Below are 21672 nucleotides of genomic sequence, written 5' to 3'. Positions count from 1 at the left end.
CAGATTATCAATGCCCACCTGGCAACAGTGAGCAAATGTGAAGCTTCCAGGATAGTGGAAAAGAGAGCTTCATCAAATACCATACCAGTAGATGCATAGCTCATAAGTGGTGTATATACATGGATAACTGTTATGAATAGAACCATACCAGACTGTTCTAAAAATACTGGGAAGGAAAACTGCAAGGTGCTAAGAGGGCCTATATTTGAGAAATCTGGGAAAGAGGCGTCCTAGGAATTCACACTTGGACAGATTTTGAAGGAGGAATTGATGAATGGTGTTTTCAAATGAGTACAGATGGGTACCTGGCTTAGAAAGGGTGGATCCAGGCTTACGTAGAGTGAGAGAAAGAGAGAGAGAGAGAGAAAAAAAAAAAGAGTATGAGAGAGAGAGATGGGGGTGGGGAAGGGAGGGAAGGAACGAGCCTAAATAAAAGGCATGTGGTTGGAAGGCAGAGGATGAGGGGAGAGATATGAGGCTAGAGATGTGGCAGGGTCTCTCAGACCACAAAAAGGATTTTCACTTCTACATTAAAATAGTTAGAAGCTACTAAGAGATTCTAACAAGGAAAAGGGACTGGCCTGGAGAACATGATCCGTTTTGGGGAATCTGACCAAACTTGCATACTGCAACCATTGCTTGCCAGCAGCATGAAGAGCAGACTGGAGAAAGTGCACATGGGCAGATTAGTTGAAAGGGCATCACTTTGTCTGGGCAGAAGATGAGTGCAGCCTGGTCTAAAACCGTAGCTTGGACAGAGGGAACTACATCAATTCAGGAGTGACTACAAAGGTAAAATGCATGTGACCTGGGGATGCACTGGATGGTTCATGGAGGTGTCCCTGCCCCTAAGTCAAAGCTGCCCAGATGGGCATATGAAGGAGTGCTGAGGAAACACAGATGCTCCAGTGCAACAGTCAGCAAGCTACAGATGGCCCTTGGGCCAAATCCAGCTGAGTCCCTGTTTTAGAAACACAGTTTTCACTGTATCACATAGGCACGCGCCTTCATTTACACGCTGCCTATGGCTGCTTTTGCACCACCACAACAGAGATGAGTAGTTGCAATGGAGACTGTCTGGCCCACAAATCCTAAAATGGTTATTATCTGGCCCTTCATAGAAAAAGCATGCCAACCTCTGTTCTAGAATCATGAGCCCATTCCACAGATACAATGATCATTGTTGTCATGAGCCCCAAACAGTCTCTCAGGAAAGAATCAGAGCTGAGCCCAGCTCATGACAGAGGCTGAGCCAGGGCTTCAAGCTATATCTCATCCAGCGTGCAACCAGGGAGGTGGTTTCTGTGGCCGTGCTGTGGAGGTGGGTCCAGCGTTTCGGGCTGTAAACTGCAGCTGAGCAATGGCCCCAGTGCTTAACTGGCTGCCTACAGGATTCCGGGATGGCTTTGGCACACTCCTCTCCTTTTGCCTGCCAGCATTAAAGGGCTGACAGAGCAATTAAACTTATTAAGCAGCCTGACCTCATGTGGTGAAGAATTTTAAACACCAGATGGACGGGCTTATTAATAAGGGAGAGTCTGGAAGTTCCAGCACTGCCTGTCACGGGAAGTCGGGTGTCCTCCCTAGACCAAAATTCAACTTGCTGGCAAAACATGAGAGTAGAGCTTCCCATTCAACTTTCCCTTTCCTAATGCTACATTAAAAAAATTGAATAAAAGCTTCTGGCCCCACATTAAGCATTTATGTTGAACACACATAAGCATGTGCTTGAGTACCAACTCCAGGAAATGCAACGTGAAGAGAGACAGCAGCCCTCCCAGAATCAATCATTTTCTTGAGACAAGAAAAGCCGCACCAGCAGCTGCCACCACCAATTTCTCTGATCTCCACCATCCCTGGGAAATGGCCACTCAAAAATAATGAATGCTCTTGGCGGGGCAAGTCTGTCACTTAGATGCGTCAGGCAGATTTCCTGGACTGAACACTTTAATGTTCTTGGGCTGGTTATTTTTACCCCCCTGACAACTGGCGGCTGGATGATAATCCCTACCTTGTCACAGGCCCATTTATCATGGGAGTGCTCAGCATACTTGGTGACGATATATTCCAATTTTTCAGGCAAGGAGAAACTGAGAAAGAAGGGGAAAAATAAAATTACTACCTCCCCAAGCACTTTGGCCAGATGTGCCAAAAAGATAGAACTAACAATCAACTGACAGAAGTTGGATGTGATCAACCAGCTGACTCCAGATTTGAAGCTGAACCCCAGACTCGGTGACCTTCCTGAGCTCCAGGTGTGGCATATTCAGGAGCAGGTCACAGACATGCCCATAGCTAATCAGAGGGCGTCTCTGCAGCAGTCTCTGCTTCTCAGGCCGCCTCCCTCCAGCTTCCCCAGGTTCCCTCGGCTCCTAAGAACCACTTCGGCTCCTGGGCCAGACCTGTCCTGGCCAGACTGTGAGAATGCATTCATCAAAGACACTGCCCTGCCATCTCACGACTCCAATCGGGGGATGGCAGAGAGTGGGTAGCTAGAGTACCTAGTGATCCAAAATAGTGCCTGTCTACCTTTTGAGGTCTGGTGATTCATGCTTAAATGCTAGAATCATGACAGTCCAGTGGACACCTGTCATTTCTGATAGCCCCACAGCTTTTACCCTTTCTGTTGGCAATACACCTTGCTTCCCTTTAAGAAGCAAGTCTTCCTGCATTGTGTGTAGTCTTATGTGAATTGTCACTGAGGATTGGCTCTGATGAGGCCAACTGGACTCATTCTCTCTGGAATTTGAATCCTTTTTGGGGGAAGGGCTGTGCTGTGCAGCTTGTAGGATCTCAGTTCCCTGACCAGGTGCTGAACCCGGGCCACAGCAGTAAAAGTGCAGAAATCCTAACTATTAGAGCACCAGAGAACTTGTAATTTGAATCTTAAGTTGAGTGAGATCAGGACAGCAAACTCTTCACGGTGACGCATCCAATGGGGACACCTGGAGAATATCCATGTGGTCACTCTGCTTTAGTTCCTGTCCTTGCTGAGGCCTGCTTAGTCAGCCTTTCCCTAGATTTTAATAATGACCCTGTATTTTTTTTTTTTTTTTACAATAAGGTCCTTTTCTGTTTAAGTTTTGGTCAGAGTTAGTCTTCATTGTTCATATTACTCAAAGAACATCTGATGTCAGAAATCTATCTGAAGAAATCAGACTTCTCAAATTAGCATGGAACAAGTCATCATTAGCACTTATAATGTTTATAAAAGTGTCCGTGTTATCACACCTTTCAGCATCCTTTGGCACACTGATATTTTCATAGGGCCAAGTTCTCCAAAATCAATACCTGCCTTCCCTTTGGCCAGCCTGAAGGTATACCACATCCCTTACCTCTTTCTTATAGCAGGTTCAATTCTATTTCCCACCATTCATTCAGCTCAAGGTTCTGCTGATGGAATGTGTATTTAATTTTCCCAAAGATGAATTTTATATGTTATCAAACCTGACAGCTCCAGAGAAGGGCTCAGACTATGGTTCTCATCTGTGAACTACTGCCATAAAACATAAGTCCAAGGGGTCCATAACAGGATGCCTGCTTTTCCCTGCTCATACCACAGCAGGTTTGGAGCTTTTCACTGAAAAAGCCTGTATGCCCCATGACCCATAATCATAACTGGGGCAGAACTGCCAAAGGCAAAATTGAGTAGATCTTGTCTAATACTTTGTCCATGGTTTAATCACCACCAGTGAGGCATGCTGGAGAATCAGTGGGAGAAATTAAAAGGAGTTTTTGTAGAGTCATTCCAAAGATCCAGCATCCGTGGGTAAAGAGCAGGTCCAGTCTCTCAAATAAGGAGTCCCCCCACCACATGCTGTTCTGCCCTCACGTCCTGAAGTCTCGTGGGAGCTCAGCTGAGTGTTATTTAAGGAGGGGCTTTGATGGACGATGCTATTAATACTGTACAGGCCTAATTCACAAAGAGCAAAGATTTTGTCAAAAAACTCATTAATAAATTAATTGCACCATTTGTCAGGATACTTACAATGCCTCGGGAGACATATGTGGAGAGCATCCATTTTTTATAATAAATAAACCAACTCCACCCTCCAAAAAGAAGTGCAGAATAGAATAAAATAACATATAGTCAGATATGGATGGATTAAACCTTCAGGAGTTGAGGTCACAATCCAGCACCTGATGTAACCTGTAGTGTCAAGGGACATGACGAACAGCACTGGAATGGAAGGGAGAGGAGGGAAGGAAGTTTAAATTTCTGGCTTCCTTCTGAAAGAGAAACACTGGCCATGGGGTAAAATCGAGGACCAGCTTAGAGATGACTCTGGACTCACTTCACGGTGTTGATGGGTTTGGGGTCAAAGTTGCCATCTGCGTCCACTGAGACCTGTTTCTCCAATGTGGCTGAGATTCTGGTATCTAAATAATCTGGTGGCAGGGCCCCCGCTATTGCACTGAGACAGGGCAGGGCCATCCGGAAAAGATCTGGGTCATACCTCTATGAGAAAAGACAAAGATCACGTTAGCACAGACACCAGAACCACAGCCACCAGCAGAACCACTCACTGATTGGCTGGAAAAAAAAAACATGCATTTTCCCAGGTTAACCAAAATGGGGAACATGTAAGACCGATAATGCATTCTGGTGGAAACTGAGGTATCCTTGTCACAGAAAAGCGACAATCTGCAAAGCCTTCAAGTTACCATTTGCTGTAGGTTGAGGAACCTTAAGTCAAGGTTTAAATCAGTATCTCATAATTAGCTACTTGCAGGAAAGGTTAAAGTGGTTCTCACTAGGCCAGAAAAGTCTACAAACTTGTCGGCCATAGACGGTTATAGACACTGACCCAGCCTGTGCCTGGAGAGGGCACAGAAGCTTGGCTGGGCCCCCCAGGAGCCAATGCGGGTCACACGCTGATAGTGTTAGAGATTGCTCGGTATCACCATTCTCTCCTAAACCTCTCCAGGAAGGAATCTCAGCTGAAACACGTTGGGTGAGGGACAACCTTTGATCTTATACTAGACCAAAGGAAGACAGGCATGAAGATCATTTAAGTGGGGGCAGCGCAGTGGTAAAGGATCCACCTGCCAAGGCAGGAGATGCAAGACATGGGGGTTTGGTCCCTGGGTTGGGAAGATCCCCTGGAGAAGGGAATGGCAACTCACTCCAGTGCTCTTGCCTGGAGAAAATTTCATGGACTGGGGAACCTGGTGGGTATAGTCCATGGAGTTTCAAAGAGTCGGCCATGACTGAGCACACGCACACAACAAGCGCCAGACCGCAGCTGCACACCTGCTCTCAACTTCTGTATGAAAACCCGAACAACCTGAAAGCTGGTGACCTATCTATGGCCATACCATCCTGAATGTTACTGACCTCATCTAAAGCTGGTTACATCACAAATCAATGTTGAGGGAAGGGGAGCACGCGTGAGAGTCGGGGCTGGGTTCCAATCAGACCACACAGGAAGACTGGGGATGCAGAGGCCCTTTGTCCTCCCCCAAGCTCCTCCTCCCCAGGGGCTGGACAGCTCCTCCCCTGAAAGGTCTCCTGGGAATCCCATGTCCCCACCTCAGGGCAGATGCTAGGACTTCTCTAGGCTTGAACTTGGTGAAGGCAGGCTAACAGGGGCCATGTAATGTCGGCGGGGTGGGGGGTTGGGGGGCGGGGAGGGAAGGAAGGGGATGAAGTAAGTCATTAATCCCGGAATCGGGAGGTATTCTTCTGATTTACTCTGAAAGCAGCTCTCCACATGTTAACTTTATGAGCCTGGCAAGTTACCAACAGATCTCCCATCTGTCAAATACGGGTCAGGGTAGTTGGGATAATGCATGTGATCCGCTTGCAAAGTGCTTGGCAGAGTTTCGGGCACATGGCAAAGAGTGACTGGGAATCAGTTCTTCTTATGCGCAGGTGCTTGTATCACCGAGGTCCGGCCACCCTTACCCGCCTCTTTGTTTCAGAAGCACTGCCATTACCTTATGGGAGAGGGAGTCAAAAATCCCCCAGAAGAGCTTCTCCGTCAGATGCAGCTCTTCCTCCACGGCCAGACCGTAGCTCCCCCAGCCCGAAGGCAGACAATAATACTTCCAGCACTGTTCGTAGTGATTCGTCAGAAGCTGGCAGGTTAACAAGTGTGCATCAGCGGGGTGGGCAGAGGAGATCCGCAGGCATCGCCGGCACGCAGGGAAGAAGAAAACAGCAGAGATGCCAGGAAAGTGAGACCAACAATGCGAATAGCGAGGCTGCCTACAGAGAGGCCCCGCGCGCCACTGGGAATGGCCTGCTCTTGTGACTCACGAGCTTCAGCCCAAACGGAGTCTGCCCCGTTAACTCTCATGCCTCCTCAGTCACCCCCAGAGGCTCCCATAAAATGGGAGAGGAACTGTTACTACTCCAACTGGGAAAATGCTACCCTCTGGAAGCGTTTGTGTTCCAGCCAGTCAGGCCTGAGGAACATTTCTTCTGAGATCTTTGCTTGTAAATCTGGTAATGCTGATATGGGCAGGGGTGGGCAGGGAGCAGGCTGTGGGTCCACAGATGTCTCCACATTGATTCTTGCCCCTGGCTTCCCTGCCTTTCACTTGAGCCCTTTGATGGTCTAGCCATGTTACAGCAGTTCCCCATGTGGCCAGTAGAGGGGGCACGTACACCGCCAAAAGTCCCATCCCAGCAGGCGGGATCTACATCCTCCAGGAAAAATCCCGCTGATCTAAGTGATAAAAGTGAGCTTGCTGAGTGCTAGTGATAATGTCTCTTTGGGAGCCAGAATTTAGTTGATGGCACAGGCATTCCAGGGCTTCCCTGGTGGCTCAGAGGTTAAAGCGTCTGCCTCCAATGTGGGAGACCCGGGTTCGATCCCTGGGTCGGGAAGATCCCCTGGAGAAGGAGATGGTAACCCACTCCAGTATTGCCTGGAGAATCCCACGGACGGAGAAGCCTGGTAGGCTACAGTCCACGGGGTCGCAAAGAGTCGGACACGACTGAGCGACTGAACGGAACAGGCATTCCAAGGAAGCAATGCCAAGCTGAACTGTAAAAACTGTGTTTTTCATCTAAAGGACTTTTTTGGAAGAAAACTGAGAATTTTAGGGTTAGACAGAAGAATAAGCCCGTGGAGGGCTGTGGAATCTCTGACAACATACAAGCTGTCTTCTACCTAGTATGGAACAAGAGGATGGACTGAAGGCCTCTGGGAATTCTGTTTATCCCAGTAAAACGCTTCCTGAAATCTTTGCTTAGATTATTTCTGTAAAGAAGGAAAGTTCTGTTGAAATCACTAGGCAGAATATTCAGGTGTGGCTGGAAACTGCTGACCCTTTTGAATATACAACTAGAGAAGGTGCCTCAGAGATAAAAGATGAAAAACATTGCCCTTGTGGGTGACTGAATCTGGTGTCTTCTCGCCCAGGCTGGAATGCTTGCCACACCAGCAATAAAATGTTGGTAATTTGTGAGAAAATCAGGAACCAGATGATGAAAACAGGGCTCTGTGGCCTTAATTTTTACTAATAAGAGAAAAGAAGTAAAAAATATTTAAAGATCTGTTATAAAAGGAAAAAAAGCATAACATAATATGGAAAAGAAAAGGGACATTTTACTTTCTGTACCTAAATGAAGAATCACAGGACTTCAAAGCTTTTTGAGATTAAAAACCTTCTGCAAACCTAATTAGGTCAGGAAAGTACAAAGATCTAAGTCCCCTCACTAACCTCTGCTAAATAACAAGTAATTGGTGAAAATCGATTAAGGCAAATTGGAGCAGTTAATGAATCCAGCAGAATTATTCTTTCCAACCTCTACACTCAAGAAGCTTGTATGTTGTATGTTGACAGCAGCTTGTATGTTGTCAGAGATTCCACAGCCCTCCACAGTGCTCTAGGGCAACTTGGAGGACTGGGCTGGGGGGCGGTGGGAGGTTTAAGAGTGAGAGGACATATGCATACCTGTGACTAATTCATGTTGATGTATGGCAGAAACCAACACAATCTTGTAAAGCAATTATCCTCCAATTAAAAATAAATAAGTCATAAAAAAGAAAGGGCTTGATTTTGGAGGTTGTATTTAGTTTGTTATCAACTCAAAGGGGTAAAACCCATTGCAGATGTATTTTGCTCCCCCCGTTGTGAAGATCATGTTTTACAAGTCACGTTTCCTGCACCATAGACTGTATTTCTGTAACAACAGAGAGGTTTACCTTAAGAGGCATTTTACAGTATTCATTGAGTTGGGGCACATCAAAAACTAGACGTCGCAGGAGTTGCTGTAACATGGAAGGCCTCAAGTGACTGCAATACGGAATAAGAAAAACAAAAGGATATAATGAAAAAAAAATAGAATGAAAGAAATACTCAGCAACGATAACCGTATATTAGAGCTAAGCTTCAAAACACTTAGCTCCTAAATCATAAGATCATGGATAAAACCACAATCGATGGTAAAACACTTTAAAAATCAAGTGTAGTTAAAATGCAGAAAGAGCTGCGCTCACAGCTTGAGATCCTTAAGGTTAAATTCTAATCACCGTGTGACAAGACGTTCTAGGGTCTATGACACTCAATCAAAATACAGCCACTGACTATGGGCAAAGAAATATATGTAACAGAAATACAACAGAAAGAAAGTCCAGGTGATTTTAGAACTCTCTTTACAGACTGACCTATGCTCCTGAACTCTGCCAAGGAAGAAGCAAGAGGTGACCAGCTGCATAGGTGGAATCTGAGGACACCTACTGGTGACTTGAAGGGTGCTCTGAGTTACTGAACCTGAAATTCTCATTATCGAAATCATGTCTTTGGGTTAAGGGTTTGTCCTCAAAAAAAAAAAAAATTCTTTAAAAAGCAAATTGAATAATTAGAGAACAATGTATCAAATTATCAAAGCATTCTCGGCCTTGGTATTGGTACAAGTAAATTCTGAAAGAAAAGAGAGATAAACCAGCTTGATTTAGCCATTATTTTTAGATTGCCAAACCTTTTAATACCCTGTGGAACCTCTGGATTCTTCCCAGATAAAATACACACATACATACAATTTGGCATGTAAGTTCAGCTCACAGGCCCCTTTCCAGAGATGCCTGAGACAAGGAGGCAAAGTTAATAACTCTGATCTTGAATGTGAAAATGCCACAAAGAGCCTCAGAGGCATCTACAACAAGTAGAATAGATGTGAATTGAGATGGACAACAAAGCTTGTCAGTTTCACAAATTTGGCTAGAACTGGCCTTGTGATAAAAATCCCTGGAGTGAAAAAGTCAATCATGATGTATAGCAAGTAAAAGCTTGTCTCTAAATGCAATAATCATAAACATATAAAAAATTTTTTTACACCATTTACCTAATTAGCAGGATCACCTTAGACTAACAAAATCAAGGAGTAAAATAAATCTCTAACTCAATTAACTCCTGACTTAATAAATAATAAAGCTAGTTAAGTATCAGTTTGCTGTTTCTAGAGTTCAGATGGCCAAGAAGGAGTGGAGAAGCTCCTAGGAACATAGGAATAGGGCTGTGAGCTCTAATTTTGGTTTGATATAAAATTCTAATTTTCCCAAGTTCTGGTCTGATTCTTTAAAGACATATATGTTAACATCAGTCTTGCCATTACTTTAAAAAAAAAAACAAAAAACTAAGAAGCAGCTTATGCTGGGAGACAGGACTTTTGGTTTGGTTCTCAAGATACCTGGTGAGTTCAGACCTAGGAAAAGGTCGAAAAAGACCTGCAGCTATGATGGACGTAGCTACCAGCCAATTACAGATCCAATGCCGACAGGAAGGATTTCTGCGCAGACTCACTGTTTATTCCTTTGGCTACTACTCAGGAGAAAAGTAGATGCTCAACCATATCCACCAGTCAAGGGGCTCCTGCTCCTCCTTGTGAAGTGGTGGCATGGAAACCTTAGTCACACTATTAATTCCTAGAGGTCTGTAGTGTGTTTACCCAGCTTTGTTTCCCTTTCCAGGACCAACAGCATTCAAATTAGCTTAATTCTCTGCCAGTTCTAATGATACTGGAATGAATGAAGTGCTGTCAGAGTATAAGCCTGATTTTGGTAGAGGATCTCAGAGAGAAACCCCTTTTACAGGGCCTCGGTGGATGGCCCACCCTCTCCACTCCACATCCTAGGCAAATAGCACTGTGCATGACACAGCTTAATTCATAAAAGTATTGGGTTTGCCAAAATGTTTGAGTTTTTCTATACTGTCTAGCAGAAAAACCTGAACAAACTTTTCAGGCAACTCAATAGTTGAGGTCTATCTACAAATCAACTACTTTTTGAGGACAGCATAAACTTTACATAACTCTAGCATTGTTGTATATAGCTTTACTTGTGAAAAGTTTTATCTCCTTTCTAGTAATCCCTGTGGTAGTGGGCGTTTGAATTCCACAGAAATGTGATGAAAAGTCAAAAGGCTGAATTTCTTATACATTTTGCATGTTAACATTGAAATTCAGAAAATTACCTTTACTTGCTAAAAAATATAACTAATCAATACAAGATAATTTGAATTACTTTATGTGTGCTGGGGAGCATGTATAATTGCAAGCAAGAATAGTTCCTTTGAGAATTTGGATCTTCTGTTTACTTGAAGGAAGCTCTTAAATATGTCATTCCCCAAATCCACTTCTGATTAAAGTGAATTTGAACAGAATTTATGCTTTACAAGTTCATTATCCATAATGACATTGTTTCCAAAATGATACATGTATTTAATCTTTTGCCCTGAGTGAACTTAAGGAAGTTCAAATTTATCTTGCCACCAGCAGTTTCATTTATAGTCAAATGTTACATTTTATAGTGTAGGGCTAAAATGGCCCAAATAAACATTTATTTTTGAATCTTCTGTTTTCTGCTTCTACTTTCTACTTAGCAATTGAGTTGACTATATCCTATACTTCACAGAAAAATAAAAGCTATCAGCGTAGTTTACTTAATTGGTAACTCCCAAAGCTATAAACCGGAGAAGGCAATGGCAAGCCACTCCACTACTCTTGCCTAGAAAATCCCATGGATGGAGGAGCCCTGGTAGGCTGCAGTCCGTGGGGTCGCTATGGGTCGGACACGACTGAGCGACTTCACTTTCACTTCACTATAGGCCTTAGATGACAGATGGCATTTAAAGGTTAATTTTAATAAAGCATTAAAAATAGAAGGACCACGTTACATTTGAAACACAAATGTGAGATGGCCTTTTAATTTGATGTCCTAAACGGACTGACCAATTGCTTTTTTCTAGGCAGCCCCAGTCCCATCACTGCACAGTCATCTCTAGTGTGACTAGGAAACAACCCACTCAACAAGAATCAGGGCCAGACCCAGTTGGCCACTAAAGGGACGCCTGCTGGGCTTGACTCCAGGACAACCTACAGCAGTGACTCTCAGTCTTGGCTGCATCATGGAGTTGTCTGACGAGTTTCACAAGCTAGGGGCCTGGCTCCCATCCCTAAAGGTTTGGATTTTGGAGACTGAGAGGTGGCCTGGACACCCAGGTGATTCTAATACATAGCTGAGGTGGAAAATCACTGGCTTAAACAGCAGAGCCTGGTCCTGGACTGTGTGGCTAAGACTCGCCATTGGAAGAGCCCTTCTTCCTTTGACCCCACAAGATCTGATGTAGTTTTCTGACAATTCTGGGTCTCAGGGTGGCTTTACACTGTCCCTGGTTGTCCATCTGTGGCAGTGAACACTCCTGCCTTGATTCCCCATGGGGACTGGAGATGCCTTCTTTTCTTTGTTTCAGGTCTTATGTGGCCTAGAGGTGGGCTGCTTTGACTTATGCTTTTATAGTCTGGCCTCTGTGTAAAAGTTTGCTTACCCAGAAGGGAAAAACTGCTTTTGGCTCTAGTTTAGGAACTAAAGCATTAGTTCCATTTTTTAAAAATTTATATTGGAGTATAGTTGATTTTAGGCTTCCCTGGTGACTCAGAAGGTAAAGAATCTGCCTGCAATGAAGGAGACCTGGGTTTGATCCCTGGGTTGGGAAGATCCCCTAGAGAAGGAAATAGCTATCCACTCCAGTACTTCCCTGGAGAATCCCATTAACAGAGAAGCCTGGCAGGCTACAGTCCATGGGGTTGCAAAGAATTGGACACGACTAAGTGACTAACATTACTGCTACTACTATAGTTGATTTACAATGTTGTGTTAGTTTCAGGTCCACAGCAAAGTGGATCAGTTATATACACACAAACATATTCTTTTTCAGCTTCTTTTCCCATAGATTACATATATTATTACAGAATACTGAGTAGAGTTCTGTATGCTATACAGTAGGTCTTTATCAATTTGCCTTGATTCATGGACCTAACATTCCAGGAGTCCATTCTAAAGGAGATCAGTCCTGGGTGTTCATTGGAAGGACTGATGCTGAAGCTGAAACTCCAATACTTTGGTCACCTCACGCGACAAGTTGACTCACTGGAATAGACTCTGATGCTGGGAGGGGTTGGGGACAGGAGGAGAAGGGGACAACAGAGAATGAGATGGCTGGATGGCATCATCGACTTTTGATGGAGGTGAGTTTGAGTGAACTCCAGGAGTTGGTGATGGACAGGGAGGACTGGCGTGCTGTGATTCATGGGGATGCAAAGAGTCGGACACAACTGAGTGACTGAACTGAACTGTGTAATCCTAACCACCTAATTTACCACTTCTTAATCTGAATACTTCAGGCCTGAAAGATGGTCTCATCTCCTGTCCTACCAATCCTCAGGACTAGAGCCTGAGCTGTCAGTCCCATCACTTCCCCAGAGCAAGAGATGAGCTTCATCAGAAAGAGCCTGTGGAGCCTGTGGATAAATTAGGAGTTTATTACATGTATGTGTGTATGTGTGTGTTTACTCATGTATGCACATGTGCATGCTCAATCAGTCACGTCCAACTCTTTGTTACCCTCTGGACTGTGGCCCTCCAGGCTCCTCTGTCCATGGAGTTTTCCAGGCAAGAATACTTGAGTGGGTTGTCATTTCCTCCTCCAGGGGATCTTCCCCACCCATGAACTGAAACCACATCTCCTGTATGGTAGATAGATTCTTTACAACTGTGCCTACTGGGAAGCCCGCGTGTGTGTATGTGTTTGTGTAATATATATATATATATATGTAAACAACAAGGACCTACTGTATGACACAGGGAATGATATCTTTTAATAATCTACAGTAGAAAAGACCTAAAGAAAACTGAAACACGTTTCTCTACAGCTGAAACTTAACATAATAATGTAAATCAACTATATTTCAACAGAACATTAAAAAAAAAAAAAGAAAGAGCCTATGGCAAGTAGGGGACCCAGCACAATCTTAGAGTCTGAGCGTATCCTCAGACTAGATTTACCAGGTCTAAGGTTACACAACTAAATGCAGCTGACACAGATACATACACAGAAGGGAAATACATGGGCGTGTGCACTTACTTGCAAATGGCCAGCAAACACTCCTCTATGGTGTCCCTCTGAGCTTTGGTGAGGGATCGCCCCTTGGAAAGCCTGTATATTGTCTGCAGTGTCGAGTCAAGCAAAGAAGTGTAGTGCTCTGTTCCGGCAAAGAGAGGGGCGCATCTTGTGAGGAGTGGGAGCACAGCAGAACATATGTACCTGTTCAGTGCCAGTGCAGCCTCGGTGGTGCTTAGGGAAACCTGAGAAAAGGGGATTGAGATGCTGGTCAGTCTCCTGGGAAGGACAGGGCCAGGCTTCCCCTGTGCTGAGCTCAAAGCCAGCAGGGCAGGGAGATGTACTCATATGTGTGTTTCACAGTGACAGACTGAACGACTCCCTACTCTAAACAACTGCCTGTCCAAAGAGACCGTGTTCTCTTTTGCATTTTAAAGGAAAAAAAGAATCAGGTTAAAAGAAATAATAAACCAAAGAAAAGCAAAGGCTGACTGGTGCTAACTCATTCCAAATGGTCTACAAACAGCTGTTTCCTGCAAGAAGAATCCCAAACCCTTGTTAAAACCAGCTGATGACCAGTCTAACCCAACACCCTTGTTGTTTGCAAGGTCCAACTGCCAAGCTCCTGTATTATTATTTATAATATTATTCTGGTTCTCCATCTCTTTTCTCTCATTATGGAGACTCACAAGCTGTCCTCTTGTGATTTGGAGATTCCATTCCGTTCCGTTCCGTCACTCAGTCGTGTCCGACTCTATGCGACTCCGTGGACTGTAGCCTACCAGGCTTCTCCGTCCATGGGATTCTCCAGGCAAGAATACTGGAGTGGATTACCATAAATGGTTACAGGCTCCTTGGTGACTCAGTGGTAAAGAATCTGCCTGCAATGCAGGAGATGTGGGTTCAATTCCTGGGTAGGGAATATCCTCTGGAGAAGGGAATGGCAGTCCATTCCAGTTTTATTGCCTGGAGAATCCCATGGACAGAGGAATCTGGTGGGCTACAGACCATGGGGTTGCAAGAGTTGGACAGGACTTAGCAACTAAACTACCACCACCACAGGCTCAGCAAGCACTCAAACACTGATTTTGTGACAGTTTCACAGAGAGAAAGTGGAGCTCTGACCCCATCACCTAGTTTATGAGCACTGTGAGCAATCTGAAATCTGATAATTGGCATGAGGGTATGACATCACTAAAGGGAACCCACTTCTTCATGGGAAAACGTGTACATGGAATAGAAACCTACAGCCTTCTCTAAAACTCTGCTGTAATCATCACTCACAGTGTTCTCTCTTGCTCATTTAGACAGGCTCGATTTAAGGAAGGCCCACTTAGTGACACTAAATATAGACAAAGCACGGTTAACTGTCATTTTTTTGTTTTTTTAAGGGAAGAACTTCTAAAGAAACTTTGTGGCCCACAGAGATGAAATATCCTTATTTCCTGTGATCACAGCCATTATATCTGTAACACATTTCCTATAACATGATTTGATAAACTATTTTCTTTGAATGGTACATATTTCTGGGTATTTCTATTAATTATCAAAAGTCTGCCTTCTAGGAGCTGCAGTAATCATATGGAAAGAAATAGCTAATCTTCCACATCTATCTCTTTAAAAGATAGAGTTGTTAAAATGAGGAAGAGCTTTGATGCCAGTGGCTTAAAAGTTTTCAAAAGAGAATGCATGAAAATGCATGTGCTGAGAAACTGAATACAAAGCTTCTTTTGTGGAAGTTAGTGTGTAGATAAGCCTATGATTTGAACACCAAATTCTAGACGATTATTTGCTGCTTATGTGATTTATAAAAAAGGTGAACGCTTTGATCAGGAAATTTGAGAATGTCCCACAAGTTAATCTTCTTTTATTTTTTAAATCAAAGAACTTATAAGAAAGCTAAAAAAAAAAAAAAAGCAGTGGAAGCTTTTAATTGTTTTAATTTTACAAAACAACCATATGCCCCTAATGCCTTCATGGATATACCATTTCTTACCTCCATGCCGCAGACAGGGATGGACTGCCCATTCAGATTGGGGCTCATACTGCTTTCCACTTCTGGGTGACTGCATCCATTTCTGAGTAACTTGTTCATGTGGCATTCACCCCAGTTAAGGTACTGGCTAGCTGACCACCCCTCACCGGAGCTCAGATTTCTACTGTTGTTGGACACCAGGTGGTGCCTTTGAGAAACTTTACAACTGATCAAGGAGATATGCCACTGGCTCTTTAAAAACAACCCTGAGGGTCCAGTGGTTAAGAATCCACCTTGCAATGCAGAGGACACTGGCTCGATCCCTGGTACAGAAGATCCCACATGCAGCGGAGCACCTAAGACCATGTACCACAACCGCTGAGCCTGTTCTCTAACGGCCTCGAGCCACAGCTGCTGAGCCCTGTGTACGAAAGCCTGTGCTCAGCAACAGGAGAAGTCATGACAACAAGGAGCCCATGGCCACCACTACAGAGTAGCCCACGCGCAGCAACAAAGGCCCAGCGCAGCTAGATAGATAAAAAATAATAATACAATTTAAAAACAAACTTAAGCTGGTCAATATTTGTTTTAAAACTTAAGCTGATCTCATTGGTCTTTCCTCCTCAAACCCAGAACTTCTAGTATTCTTTCTCTTTGCTTCATCCTGACCTGTAGCACCTGGCATTCTTGTTTTCTAATTCCTGGGCCTGCTGTCTTGATGGCTGTCGATGATGGATTACCCTACCTCACACTTGACTTCCAAACTTGGATTTGTACTTGGCCTGTCATGTTGACCTTGTCATGCCCTGAGCTTCAGACTATCCTTTCTGATGGTCAGTGCATATAACTTAAGGAGTCAGAGTAGGAAGAGTATTTCCAGCCTATCATGATTGCCAGCCATCCTTCTTCATAAGTGATAGAGCCATGGTTCTCATGTGAGGGTGACTGAATCTCCCAGGGTGCATCTGGTGAATTGCTTTGAGGGGGTGTGCTACTCGTATGTAGTACCAGTTGAGGGCAGGAATGACGCTAAACACCCTGCAATGCACAGGATAGCACCACTCCCTGCCACCACCACAACAGTGCCGAGGAAAGAAAACTGCACTGGACAGAGCTAGACTGAATATCTCAGGTCCAGTTTACCTACATTTACGTCTCTGGACCAGGAAATTCAGATCCTCCATTTCCTGTTTCTCTATTTTCTCCCCCTTTAAAGCAAGCTACTAATATGTGATCAGGGAGTGGATAGAAACTTCACTTCTAATTCCAATACTAATCGCTTACAATGATGAAAAAATAATTTTCTCATTTTAACCACTTACTGTATCTAGAGAGGCAGAGGCTCTTAAGTCAGGTAAAAATCCAACTTCCAGCAAGTGGAGCAGAAATGTTTGATCCTTGATGCCGTACACACGGTCCAAGAACAGTACCATGGGCGCCTTGTGGTCAGGGCAGAAGTTGGCTGCCATATCTGGTTCACTGACCGACCCATCTGAAAGAAACACAGAGAATGTCATATTCTGTTTTCTGTCTCCACAGTCTCAAATGGAACACAGAGCTTGTCTGTCTGTGGCTTGTTCTCCTGACAAGAAATAGGAATTTTTGAAATAATGCAATGTGCTAGAGTCAATTTATACTGTCTTGGAAGAGTTGAGTGCTAAAATTTCAAGAATTTAGTGAGCCCGCTACTAGATATGTCCATTATTAAAATTATAATTTGTAATTAAGTATATTAGATTTTAAAACATGACAAATATTCAAAGCTTACCACTTCCCGATTATTGTACTATAATCTATATTTGATTTTAGTTACATCTAATGTATTTATATGTTGGAAATACAGTACAGCAGGGTGCTATGTGAATTCTCTGTCCAACTCTATGCTCAGCAGTATCACACTGAGAGCTTGAGGTTGGTGAGCAAATGCCAGGAGTCGGGGCTTGATTTACTGCTTTGTTCAATGATGACATAAAAAAGGGAGGGAGAAAAATGTAAGGCAGATTAAATTGAAAAGTATGTCATGCTTATAAGCATTGCAACCTAAATAGCACAACACTGAGGGCAAACTCTTTCGGTATTTAGTAAGTATTATCTGGTTTAGGTGAAATTTAGATCAGAAAATCATCCAAGAATTGTAACCTTATTTTAATAAAAAGGGTTAAAGATAAAGTGAGGAAAATGCTAGGAATAAAAAAAAAATTCTTGATGTGAATAACAAAAAGGATCTCTGAAGGGGATAAAAAAGAAAAAGTCTTCCTCCTATAGTTTAGTTAAGACCAAAAACTAGACAAGAGAGCCCCGGAATGATCAAGCTAAAGTCACAGCTTATATAAATTCTGTACTTCATAAGGCATCCTGAGTTGCAAACATTGGGTGCTATCCAGCCCAAAACCTAATTCAGCCCAGGCATCTATGCAGGACTCTGGGAGAGCAAGGAGAGGACTCTTTCCAGACAGGACGCTGCCTGCATCTCCTCCCCTGAGCACTAGGGGGAGCTGTTTATGAACAGGGGAGGCTGAATCTCTCCAACATCCGGTGGTATTCTGAAGACAGTACTTTTAACGGGATGCACAGGAGAGCCCAGAGGAGCTACTCCACGTTCAAGGTCAGCAGGTGCGGCCATGAGGAGATACCCCTCGTCCAAGGTAAGGAGCAGTGGCTGCGCTTTGCTGGAGCAGCCATGAAGAGATAACCCACGACCAGGGTAAGAAAAACCCAAGTAAGACGGTAGGTATTGCGAGAGGGCATCAGAGGGCAGATACACTGAAATCATAATCACAGAAAACTAGTCAATCTGATCACATGGACCACAGCCTTGTCTAACTCAATGAAACTAAGCCATGCCATGTGGGGCCTCCCAAGATGGTGGAGAGGTCTGACAGAATGTGGTCCACTGGAGAAGGGAATAGCAAACCACTTCAGTATTCTTGCCTTGAGAACCCCATGAAGAGTAGAAAAGGCAAAATGATAGGATACTGAATGAGGAATTCCCCAGGTCGGTAGGTGCCCAGTATGCTACTGGAGATCAGTGGAGAAATAAATCCAGAAAGAATGAAGGGATGGAGCCAAAGCAAAAACAATACCCAGTTGTGGATGTGACTGGTGATAGCAGCAAGGTCCGATGCTGTAAAGAACAATATTGCATAGGAACCTGGAATGTTAGGTCCATGAATCAAGGCAAATTGGAAGTGGTCAAACAGGAGATGACAAGAGTGAACATCAACATTCTAGGAATTGGTGAACTAAAATGGACTGGAATGGGTGAATTTAACTCAGATGACCATTATATCTACTACTGTGGGCAGGAATCCCTTAGAAGAAATGGAGAGCCATCATGGTCAACAAAAGAGTCCAAAATGCAGTACTTGGATGCAATCTCAAAAACGACAGAATGATCTCTGTTCTTTCCAAGGCAAACCATTCAATATCACAGTAATCCAAGTCTAGGCCCTGACCAGTAACTCTGAAGAAGCCGAAGTTGAATGGTTCTATGAAGACCTACAAGATCTTTTAGAACTAACACCCAAAAAAGATGTCCTTTTCATTATAAGGGACTGGAATGCAAAAGTAGGAAGTCAAGAAACACCTGGAGTAACAGGCAAATTTGGCCTTGGAGTACGGAATGAAGCAGGGCAAAGGCTAACAGAGTTCTGCCAAGAGAACGCACTGGTCATAGCAAACACTCTCTTCCAACAACACAAGAGAAGACTCTACACATGGACATCACCCGATGGTCAACACCGAAATCAGATTGATTATATTCTTAGCAGCCAAAGATGGAGAAGCTCCACACAGTCAGCAAAAACATGACCAGGAGCTGACTGTGGCTCAGATCATGAACTCCTTATTGCCAAATTCAGACTGAAATTGAAGAAAGTAGGAAAAAACCACTAGACCATTCAAATATGACCTAAATCAAATCCCTTATGATTATACAGTGGAAGTGAGAAATAGATTTAAGGGACTAGATCTGATAGATAGATCAGATAGACAGAGTGCCTGATGAACTATGGACGGAGGTTCATGACATTGTACAGGAGACAGGGATCAAGACCATCCCCATGGAAAAAAAATGCAAAAAAGCAAAATGGCTGTCTGGGGAAGCCTTACAAATAGCTGTGAAAAGAAGAGAAGTGAAAAGCAAAGGAGAAAAGGAAAGATATAAGCATCTGAATGCAGAGTTCCAAAGAATAGCACGGAGAGATAAGAAAGCCTTCCTCAGCGATCAGTGCAAAGAAATAGAGGAGAACAACAGAATAGGAAAAACAAGAGATCTGTTCAAGAAAATTAGAGATACCAAGGGAACATTTCATGCAAAGATGAGCTCGATAAAGGACAGAAATGGTATGGACCTAACAGAAGCAGAAGATATTAAGAAGAGGTGGAAAGAATACACAGAAGAACTATACAAAAAAGATCTTCACAACAAAGATAATCACGATGATGTGCTCACTCACCTAGAGCCAGACATCTTGGACTGTGAAGTCAAGTGGGCCTTAGAAAGCATCACCATGAACAAAGCTAGTGGAGGTGATGGAATTCCAGTTGAGCCATTTCAAATCCTGAAAGATGATTCTGTGAAAGTGCTGCACTCAATATGTCAGCAAATTTAGAAAACTCAGCAGTGGCCACAGGACTGTAAAGGGTCAGTCTTCATTCCAATCCCAAAGAAAGGCAATGACAAAGAATGCTCAAACTACCACACAATTGCACTCATCTCATACGCTAGTAAAGTCATGCTCAAAATTCTCCAAGCCAGGCTTCAGCAATATGTGAACTGTGAAATTCCAGATGTTCAGGCTGGCTTTAGAAAAGGCAGAGGAACCAGAGATCAAATTGCCAACACCCGCTGGATCGTGGAAAAAGCAAGAGAGTTCCAGAAAAACATCTATTTCTGCTTTATTGACTATGCCAAAGCCTTTGACTGTGTGGATCACAATAAACTGTGGAAAATTCTGAAAGAGATGGGAATCCCAGACCACCTGACCTGCCTCTTGAGAAACCTGTATGTGGGTTAGGAAGCAACAGTTAGAACTGGACATGGAACAACAGACTGGTTCCAAATAGGAAAAGGAGTACGTCAAGGTTGTATATTGTCACTCTGCTTATTTAACTTATATGCAGAGTACATCATGAGGAACGCTGGGCTGGAAGAAGCACAAGCTGGAATCAAGACTGCTGGGAGAAATATCAATAACCTCAGATATGCAGATGACACCACCCTTATGGCAGAAAGTGAAGAGGAACTAAAGAGCCTCTTGATGAAAGTGAAAGAGGAGAGTGAAAAGACTGGCTTAAATCTCAACATTCAGAAAACGAAGATCATGGCATCTGGTCCCATCACTTGATGGGAAATAGATGGGGAAACAGTGGAAACTGTGTCAGACTATTTTTTGGACTCCAAAGTCACTGCAGATGCTGATTGCAGCCATGAAATTAAAAGACGCTTACTCCTTGGAAGGAAAGTTATGACCAACCTAGATAGCATATTAAAGAGCAGAGACATTACTTTGCCGTCTAGTCTGTCTAGTCAAGGCTATGGTTTTTCCAGTGGTCTTGTATGGATGTGAGAGTTGGACTGTAAAGAAAGCTGACTGCCGAAGAATTGATGCTTTTGAACTGTGGTGTTGGAGAAGACTCTTGAGAGTCCCTTGGACTACAAGGAGATCCAACCAGTCCATCCTAAAGGTGACCAGTGCTGGGTGTTCATTGGAAGGACTGATGCTAAAGCTGAAACTCCAATACTTTGGCCACCTCATGCGATGAGTTGACTCACTGGAAAAGACCCTGATGCTGGGAGGGATTGGGGGCAGGAGGAGAAGGGGACGACAGAGAATGAGATTGCTGGATGGCATCACCGACTCGATGGACGTGAGTTTGAGTGAGCTCTGGGAGTTGGTGATGGACAGGGAGGCCTGATGTGCCGTGATTCATGGGGTCACAAAGAGTCGGACATATTGAGCAACTGAACTGAACTGAATGAGCGTTCTGTGTTCAAAAAATTAGGGAAACATTGAGTTCAACATTTATCTTCTTTACCACATTATTTCTCAGAGGCTTCATGAAGTTATAAAATGTGATACATTCAAGAATGATGTCACCAAGATTGGGGGCGGGGTAGGAGACCACAGCCTTGATCTCCCCACAAAGGTCAGCTATCCATGGGCAACACCAGTTTCGGGAGGGCTCCACTCAATAAACTGCAGCAACATTTGTTGTTCAGTCACTCAGCCGTTTCCGACTCTTTGTGACTCCACGAACTGAGGCACACCAGACTTCCCTGTCCTTCACTATCCCCTGGGGTTTACTCAAACTCATGCCTTTGAGTTGGTGATGCTATCCAACCA

At 43.8% G+C, this 21672-nt stretch overlaps 1 protein-coding gene across 3 annotated transcripts in view; it reads right to left on the bottom strand.

Annotated features, from left to right (window-relative positions):
• RYR3 (ryanodine receptor 3) overlaps positions 1-21672 on the bottom strand; it is a 569645-nt gene that overhangs the window by 109627 nt on the left and 438346 nt on the right. For all 3 annotated transcript variants that reach the window (XM_088839832.1, XM_088839833.1, XM_088839834.1), the window contains exons 47-52: positions 16648-16817; positions 13375-13595; positions 8160-8250; positions 5941-6081; positions 4296-4459; positions 2012-2090 (exon numbers count right to left, since the gene is read on the bottom strand). In XM_088839832.1, the coding sequence (XP_088695958.1) occupies positions 2012-2090; positions 4296-4459; positions 5941-6081; positions 8160-8250; positions 13375-13595; positions 16648-16817 (866 nt within the window). The remainder of the gene's footprint in view (positions 1-2011; positions 2091-4295; positions 4460-5940; positions 6082-8159; positions 8251-13374; positions 13596-16647; positions 16818-21672) is intronic.

Source organism: Moschus berezovskii, chromosome 9 (genome assembly GCF_049115385.1).
Source record: "Moschus berezovskii isolate FMDL1 chromosome 9, NW_MosBer_1.0, whole genome shotgun sequence".
In the NCBI taxonomy this organism is placed as follows: Eukaryota; Metazoa; Chordata; class Mammalia; order Artiodactyla; family Moschidae; genus Moschus; species Moschus berezovskii.
The sequence above is the reverse complement of the archived record's forward strand: the minus strand, read 5'-3'. Positions and strand labels throughout refer to the sequence as shown.